The sequence below is a fragment of the Chenopodium quinoa genome, unplaced genomic scaffold (genome assembly GCF_001683475.1).
Source record: "Chenopodium quinoa cultivar QQ74 unplaced genomic scaffold, ASM168347v1, whole genome shotgun sequence".
Classification (NCBI taxonomy): domain Eukaryota; kingdom Viridiplantae; phylum Streptophyta; class Magnoliopsida; order Caryophyllales; family Amaranthaceae; genus Chenopodium; species Chenopodium quinoa.
In genome coordinates, this window is record NW_018744466.1 from 53950 (window position 1) to 63644 (window position 9695).

Below are 9695 nucleotides of genomic sequence, written 5' to 3' on the forward strand. Positions count from 1 at the left end.
AAACCCCTCCCCATCCCTCGAAAAACCCCCCTCCTTCGCGGCTGCCGTCCAAACCCCCTCCCCGGCGATGGAGGGGGGTGGGGCGAAAAAGGTTCGACGGCGCCGGGGAAGGGGTTTGGCGTCGGCCGCAAAGGAGGGGGGTTTTTCGAGGGATGGGGAGGGGTTTAAGGGGAGGGGAAACGAAGGGAGAGGGGGTTGGGGGTAGGGGAGGGGGTGTCCAGGGTGGAGGGGCTGGCCTCGCCGGCGACCGGCGCCGGTTTCCGGCTAGGGGGAGGGGGACCACCGGCGCCGACGGACATTGGCAGGGGTTGTCTTGGTAGGGGAGGGGGTGGCTAGGGGTGGGTTTATTTTTTTTTATTTTATATTAATTAAGTAATTAATTAAATTAATTGATTAATTATTTAAAAGAGAACCAATTGCAGCATGCCACATGGCATAATTAACCTTAATGACTAACGAAATTAACCACCGTTAGTCATTAAGGGCATTTCGTGACATATTTCTTAAACTCAAGTGTATTTGGTGAATTTGAAAATTTTAATTGGTATTTGGTGAATAAAAAAATTACTCAGGAGCATTTCATGAAATTTCCGTTTTAAATATCTTGATTCTAAGCTCCAATAAAAGTCTAAAACTATTTAATTCCTGACCCAAATATTTTTGTACCTGACTTAAATTATCTAATATCTGACTAAAATATGCTAATTTCTAACTCTAATATTGTTATGCCCAAGAAAAATATACAAATATCTTACATAATTTATCTAATTCCTGACTAAAGTACTTTAATTCCTGACTATATTTTTTTAATTCCTGATTATAATAATCATATTCCTGACTAAAGTAATTTAATTTTTGTTGCAAGTTTATCCAAATTCAAGACATAGGCTATGTCTATGGCATTTGCAAAAGAATTTTGTGTCGCACTTTGGAACTTTAAAAACCAATCCTGAATTCAAAAATATGTTTCACAAATGCTTAAGCGGATGTGATTCAGAATCTGAAGATTGCTGGCACAAGATGGTTCAAAAACATGGTTTAGAGAAAAAAGAATGGTTTGATAGGTTATACGGTCTACGAGATAAATGGTGCACAACATTGAGCAAGGATATTTTCTCAGCTGGAATTCTTTCATCTCAAAGGGTAGAAGTAACAAACAGAGCAATTTCATTTAAGGCCAACAAAACCACTAAGCTTTTGGAGTTATTTCACATATTTGAAGCTACTGTGACAAGATGGAGAAGCACTGAAAAGAGTGACAACTTTAGATGTACTACTGAGAGACGAAGAACAACAATAAAGATATTAAAACATGCAGCTGAAGTTTATACTCTAAACTTATACAAGGATTTTAGGTTGGAATTTGAAACAAGTCTTGGAGCATATGCAAGAGAAAAAACCACTTCAATGCAATATGTCAAATTCTTTGTTGTTTCTCTTGATGAAGATTATATGCACACCTATCAAGTCATATATTACACTCAAAACAATGAGTTTATGTGTTCTTGTATGTGTTTCACAGAGACTGGATTGTTGTGCTTTCACATTATCAAATAATGCAAATGTACAACATACATGCTATACCAGAGAGATACATTCTGAAACGTTGGACCAAGCTTGCTAAATCAAGGATATGGGATGAGAATGAATCAGGTACGTACATACTTTGTTATTTTAAAATTTATTACTTGTTTATTTAGTATAAAATAAAAATATCTTTATTCCTGAGCTAAATATTTTAATTACTAACATAAATAATTTCCTGACATAGAAATGTAACAGCTGACTTAAATAGTATAATACCTGGCCTAGATAATCTTATTCCTGACCAACAAAATTTAATGCCTGGCCTAAATAAAGTAATACCTGATCTAAAAAATTTAATACATGAAAAAAATAATATTATTCCTGATATATTCAATCTAATTTCTGATTGAAACAATTTTATTCGTGAAATATACAATCTAATTCCTGAAATATTCAAATTAATTCCTTATTAAAGTATTTTAATACCTGACATACATATTTTAATTCCTGACAAAACAAATCTTATAAATGACAAAGATAATCTTATTCCTGATCCATTCAATCTAATTTCTGATTGAAACAATTTTATTCCTGAAATATACAATCTAATTCCTGATATATTCAAATTAATTCCTAATAAAAATATTTTAATACCTGACATACATAATTTAATTCCTTACAAAACAAATCTAATAAAAAAAATAATCTAATTCCTGAAGATAATGAACAATGAACAACATATTATAATCAGATACAAATATTATTATTTTTGAAAATCATAGTTTAATATCTGATACAGATATTATTATTTATGATATAAAATCAGATTTATTACAAACATAATCTTAATATTAAAAAACTTAAACATTGGTACCATTTTCTGCTTCATTAGGAAGCCTTTCAGTACCATCAGCGTTAAAAATTCTAATGTAAATGGTATCATGATCATGGTAAACATCAAGTCTGTCTCCAGGAACTATGTTGTTAGTAGCTACGAAGTTTTCCCATTCACGATCAATCAACATACCACCATACCCTGTATCTTCTGGTATGCTTATGACTCTTACTTCCCAAAATCTATATTCTCTACCATTATTCCCAGCATAGACTCTTACAAGATGCCTGAATTTTAGAAGAAAAAACTTCCATTCTGCAGGAAGTGGCTGAAATAAAAAAAATGAAATCATTAAATTTTTACTAAAACACAAAAAAAATTATAAATTTAAAACTTAATGTAAAATATATTTACCATACTAAGGTGATGAATTGTTTTGAAAGTAAAAGTGCATTTTTCTTTATTTGCGTAGAAATCAGCCATTATCTTATAACTCTTGATTAGATGAAGAAAAATATAAATTATTGTTACAAAACTGCACCTTTTATAGAAACAATAGTGGTTATTAATATAACTCTTTTAATAGAAAAAACTTGATTTAGAACAGGCTTTAAATAGAGAAGAGTTATGTATGAACAACAATAATTGATCTGTAATTTAACAGAAAAAATTATAACCTCAGTCAAATTTAAATGACTTTTTAATGATGCAATAAATTACTTTTTCTAGATTAGAATGAATTTTCAATGATGCAATAAATTACTTTTCAGATTTATAGAACTTTTTCATGACTTTATTCAGTTTTGTATGACTTTTTTCATAAATAAAATAAATTATTATTCAGATTTGTATCAATTTTCAAAAAAATAATTTTTCTTTTTGAAAAATTTGATATTTTTCTGACAAATAAAATTTATCAGGAATAAAATCAATTTTGTCAGAAAAATTATGGCTCAAACAGAAAAAATATCATGGCATAGCTTATTGCTGACTTTTCTTACATTTTTCATGACATAAATAATTTTATTTCTGAGATTATAATATTACTTTAGCAGAAAATTATAACATTATTCCTGAGCTGCATGTTTTATTCCTGAGTAAAATTTTCTTATTACTGACAAAAATGTAGTAATCTATTTTTTTTTTGTTAGGAAATTCAACTACTGATCATTCATTAATAAACACTCCTTGGAGGCAATCAATAACAAAGAATTTTTACAACCTTGTGACAATATGTCAAGGGAATGAAGAAGCATCAAAAATATGTGATGATGCTTTGGAACAAATGTACAAATCTGTAAGGAAAGTGTTCCAAACAAATGAAGAAAAAATTCGTGAACTTGATGAAGAAGAAGAGAGAAGAAATACAGTAAAAGATCCAAAACGACCAAAAACAAAAGGAAGGCCAAAGAAGAACAAAAGAATTAGAGGACTTTTTGAAAGAAGAAGAACAGCAACAAGAGATCCAAATGAGTTTGGAACAATAACTCCAAATCCACAACTCATTTAATATATCCCTACAGCTGCCTTCTTCTATCATGAGGCCAATCTTCAAATATTTTTTTTTATTCAAAATAATTGTAAAAAATACTATATTTTGGTATTTTAATTTTGGTATTTTAAGGTTTGATATTTTTTTATTACTCCTGAAAAAAATTATTTTGTTTTCAGATTAGGATAATGTTATTCCTGACTAACCTAATTTTATCCCTGACTTAAAAAATCTTATTGCTGAGTAACTCAAGTTTATTCCTGACTAACAGAATCTTATTCCTGACTAACCTATTTTTATTCCTGACTAACACAATTTCATTCCTGACTTAAAAAATCTTATTGCTGACTAACTCAAGTTAATTCCTGACTAACTCAATTTAATTCCTGATTACTGTAAGTTAATTCCTGACTTACATAATCTTATTCCTGACTAGATCAATTTTATTTCTGACTAACACATTTTTATTCTTCACTAACACAATTTCATTCCTAACATAAATAATGTGATTCCTGACACAAGAATATCACCTGATAAAAGTAATTTAATTCATGACAAGAATCTTCTTCATTTTAAATTTGATATTTTAAAATTAACATTTGAAATTTATTTCTGACACAAGTATTTAAGTATCTAACTAATACAATTTATTACCTGATAAAATTCCCTTTATTCCTGATCAAAATAAATTAATTTTTTATTCCTGATGAAGGTAATTTAATTTCTGACATAAACAACATTATATCAAATTGGTATTATTAAAGAAAACAAATTTAATAGAAAATATATACATATATAAACAAAATTTATATGTATCTATACAAAACAAAACTAATATCTGACTACAAAAATATATATATATATATATATATATATATATATATATATATATATATATGCATGTTTGATTAATTGTTGAAAAAAAAGATCTAATTTTTGTCTTCATTTTGCTGGAGATGTTTTCAATTTCATTTTGTTGGCGCTGTTTTTCTATTTGTTTTTGCTTCAACTTCCACTGCCTCTCTTTTTCCCTTTGAATGGCTTCCTTTGCTTTCTCATATTTGGCCTCAAGCTTCTTTCTTGTAGGTTGAGCTTTCCAAATTTTGTGCTTGTTAATTGAAAATTCAATGCAATCATTCCACAATTTCTTCCACAAAAAATTCCCTTCTCTAGTAGCCAACTCATAAGCAAGTTTGCATCTATATACCTTCCGATTTTGCTTCTACAAATTTATATAAAAATACAAAATAAGAATACTAAAAAATAGTAAGTATAAATCCAAAAACAAAAGAGAAAAAATAATTACATATTTCAAGTCAATAAGACCTCCATCTACTCCATTATATTTTTTCATACACATTAATGCAAAAAGCCCACAATCCACATTTTCATTGGTTGTTTGCCATGTAAACTCAGGTTCATGCCATTTCAACTTTTCCAAATTAGTGTCACCTGGTGGATGTTCATGCTTTTTCAAAAAAATACCAACAGCTCTAATCTGTAATTATAAATATATAAATTATAAATTTATAAGCATCTAAAAGTATAATTTCCAATGAACATACTCACAAATTTAATTTAAAATATCTTACCAACACTCTGTCTATTCCATGTAATTTATCTCGATCAATATCAGTCCTGTTATTTATCCAATCTATTCTTGGACCAATACCATCAATGAAATTGAAAACCAGCATAGTAAAATGATTATCGTACGCAATGGGAAAGATTAACTGCAAAATAAATAAAACACAATAAGTAACACATTTATTAACTGACTAAAAGAAGAAAATATCAGACTAAAAGATCATAATACCTGAGTAAAACATTTTTATTACTGACTTACAGAATTTTATTACTGATTAACACAATTTTATTCCTGACTAAAATAATTTTATTCCGAGCTAAAACAATCTTATTCCTGGCTAAAACAATCTTATTCCTGACTAGAACAATTTAATTCCTTACTATACAATTTTATTCCCGACTAACACAATTTAATTTCTAATATAAATAAAGTAATTCCTGATTAAAGTAATTTAATTCCTGATAAAAGAAAATTTTATTCCTTACTTAAATAGTGTAATACCTGGCTAATACATCACCATAAACCTAACCAAAAATAATATAAAACCTGACAATAACAAGATAAAATCTGACTAATAAAAGCTTATATCATACTATGTTTAGCTTATTCCTGAATATACAATTTATAAAGAAGAAATAAAGTTAAAAATTTACCAATTCGGCTTCAGCTATGTTGATCGATGGAAAACGCCTAACCCACTTGCAAATGCTGTCACAAATTTCCTGACCATTATGTTGTTTCAATTGCAAATCAAGCTCCATTTTTTTCAAATCATCTTTAAACTTAGCATACTCTTCTGGGTTATTTTTCAAAGTTTCCAAAACTAATTCCTGTTTCTTTATTTTTTTCAACTTCTTTTTTATAAATAGCTCTCTTTTCCATGTATCTACTTGTAAGATTCTGCAAATATATATATATATATATATATATATATATATATATATATATATATATATAGATATTAATATATTATGTTATAAATAAAATTTATTTCTTAATGAAGTAAGGAAAAAGAACTTACAGCAACTTCAGTTTGAAAAACAAATCTTTTATATTGAAAAATTCCTCTGTCAGTTACTTTGCTCTCTTCAATGTTGAGCATAGAAGCCCAAGCATCATGAATAGCAGAATTAACCCACACAGACGGACGTAGGGAACAAAACTCCTCCTTAACCAAAATGATATCACTCTGTGAAAGATCTTCAGTGGGAAATTGACAGATAACAATACCTACATCTTGTACATAAAGACTATTGTTATGCCTCTTAACTCCCTCATCTTCACTAGTAAGATCTAACTCAAGCTGCTCAAAATATTGCATAAAAAACAAGTAATCACACATGTATATTTCATGTTCAGACAAGTTTCTGTGATACAAAGGCTTGTTTTCTTGCAAATTCCTACACACAAGAATGTCTTTATTTTGAATTGGAATCTTGTGAATACGTGGTAGAACCCAATCTGAATCACCAGCTGCTACCAAATCAGCTTGCAATCTCTCCTCTTGCTTTTGTCTTAATTCATAAAATCTCTTCTCCCTTTTTCCAGAATATTTATCAGCAGGAATAAGAATAGATTCACCAGGAACATCTGTAGCACTAGGAGTACTATCAACATCAATTAACTCAATGTGTGTTTTGGGAGGCTGTTTTCCTGATACCATAAACTCATCATCAATACTAGGAGGAGCAGGAGTTTTATCTACTACAATTATGTCAGCAGTAGCAACAGTAGGAGATTCAATTGGAATAGATTCAACAGGAACACTTTTATTCCTCAGCGATTCTAAAACTGCACATGCATCTCTAGGCTGAGGTTGTATTTCCTACAAGGACAAAAAATATAAATATTAAACAGAAGTCATCTAAATCATGAAAATAATAATCTATACTACATAATATAAATCATAACAAAAGTATTTTAATTCCTGATTAACTCAATCTAATTCCTGACTATCACAAGTTTATTCCTGACTAACACAAGTTTATTCCTGAATAATACAATCTATTACCTGACTACCACAAGTTTATTCCTGACTAACACAATCTAATTCCTGACAATGACAAGTTTATTCCTGATTAACTCAATCTAATTCCTGACTACCACAAGTTTATTCCTGACTAACACAATCTAATTCCTAACAATGACAAGTTTATTCCTGATTAACTCAATCTAATTCCTGACTACCACAAGTTTATTCCTGACTAACTCAATCTAATTCCTAACATAAATAATGTAATTCCTGACAAAAGTAATTTAATTCCTGACAATAAAAATTTTATTCCTTACTAAATCAATCTAATTCACTCAGAATTCCTTACAAAAATATATATAATTTCTGACAAAAACCATTAAATTCCTGAAAATTTTTAAAAAAAATTATTACCTGATGGGCTTGATAAATAGCTAAAGGAAGTTCTTCTGTAGCTTTAGACTGAATTACATCATCAGATTTAGTAAAATCCTGAAAGCATATGAATAATAAAAATAAAAATAAATACAATAAAATAGAAAAATAAACATATTTATTTATATAAAATATGATAGTTAAATACAATAACTATTAAAATAAATTATTGAGTTAAAATACAAATATTACACCTTAGATGTGCTGTCATCATCCTTGTCTTTTTCATTTTCTTTTTCAGAAGTTTCTTGAAGTTCTTTTTCACTAACTTGTGCATTTTCTTCTTGGGATAGTTGTGGATCTTGAGAAGTAGGAGGAGTAGGAGTAATTAAAGTAAATCTAGGCAAAGAAGTATCTCCCTTGATGAAACTTCTCCCTTCTTGCACAAGCCTAGCCTGATTCTTATTCATAGCAGAAGAATAAATTTCATTGAGACCCTTGGGTTTCTTTGGTGTTCTTGGAGGTGATGTGGAACTAAGAAGACCTTCATTACTAACTGAATGCAATTCTTTTTCTGATGGTGTTGTGCCTTCAACTAATTCTGGTTCTCTATCCAAATTTTGAACAACATCAGTTCCTTGAACAACATTCAAAACATTAAAATCATCTGCCTTATTCTCTAGTTCCTTGCTTCCTTGGTTTGCATCCTCTAAATTTTGTTCTTTATCTTCAATTTGATCTTTTTGCAAACCAAGATAAGAAATAACATTATTCACCTATACAAAATAAAGAATAATATCAGATATAAATCTAATATGATTTTAATACATATAAAATAATAATAATAATAAAGGTAATCATACTTACAATTGCATCAGACTTAAGTTTTTTATCAAATTGATCCAAATCAGTAGCTAAAGTTTTAGTCTGCATTGCAGCTTCAACTATTGCATCAATTTTTGCTAAAAATTCAGGATTAGAATAGAAATCATCCTCTCCTTAAGATTGAGATTCTTGTGAATATGTTTTTGCTTCATCCTTCAAATCAATAGCAAAGTCTATTTGGTTCTCTGATACAATCTTCAAGTCTCGACCAAATTTCATCATTTTCTTCTTCACAGGCTAATCAAAAAATAAAATAAAAAATGAATAAGTAAAATGTAATAAAATAACATAATTCTTATTCCTGACTAATAGTTTCTTATTGCTGATAATAGTAATCTAATTTCTGAGGGTATTTATCTTATTCCTGACTAATAGTTTCTTATTGCTGACAAGTAGAACTTAATTTCTGATGAAAAGAATTTAAATCCTGACAAACATATACTATAATCAAAATAAAATAATAGAATTAAGGATAATATTAGATAATGCTAATTTCTGATAGAAAGTATATGATTCCTGATAATATAATAGTAAATCCTGACAACAATTGATTAGGGGATTTTGCTCCCACCAATCGGAATGCGCCACGTAGGCCAATCAGGTCCTGCCAAGTGTCCCCCAGTTGGACCTCTCAGGGCTTGCCACGTGGCACACGCTTATTCGTCCACCCTGGACTTATTATGTCATGACACGTGGCATACTCCATGCCTAATGGAGAAGCCGGTCACCTAGGCCCAACTTCCGAGGGAAGCCCAATCAGCCCAAGGTTAACCTAAACCTAGATTGTCACGTTTCCCGAGGTTATAAATACCTCCCTTAATCCTCATTAAGGGAGGGAACGCAGATTACACACATTAAACACTCTCACCTAGAGAGACCCAATCACTTTAATTTCCGCATTAATTACTCCTTAATCAAGTACTAACTTGACCGTCGGAGGCGGATCTCCAATCATCCGGAGTATCCGTTTGTTTTGCAGGTACAGGCGTCCGGTTCCAGTCTCGGAATTGTAACTCTCCCG

At 30.0% G+C, this 9695-nt stretch overlaps 1 protein-coding gene across 1 annotated transcript; it reads left to right on the top strand.

Moving 5' to 3' along the window:
• The first annotated feature begins 963 nt into the window (after window positions 1–963).
• On the top strand, window positions 964–1557 carry LOC110697527 (protein FAR-RED IMPAIRED RESPONSE 1-like). The gene has a single exon (XM_021874894.1). The coding sequence runs from the start codon at window positions 964–966 to the stop codon at window positions 1555–1557; it is 594 nt and encodes a 197-aa protein (XP_021730586.1).
• The last annotated feature ends 8138 nt before the right edge of the window (window positions 1558–9695 follow it).

Bases quoted from the DNA above. Each gene is read 5' to 3' on its own strand.
- LOC110697527 (XM_021874894.1), top strand. From the start codon at position 964: ATGTTTCACAAATGCTTAAGCGGATGTGATTCAGAATCTGAAGATTGC.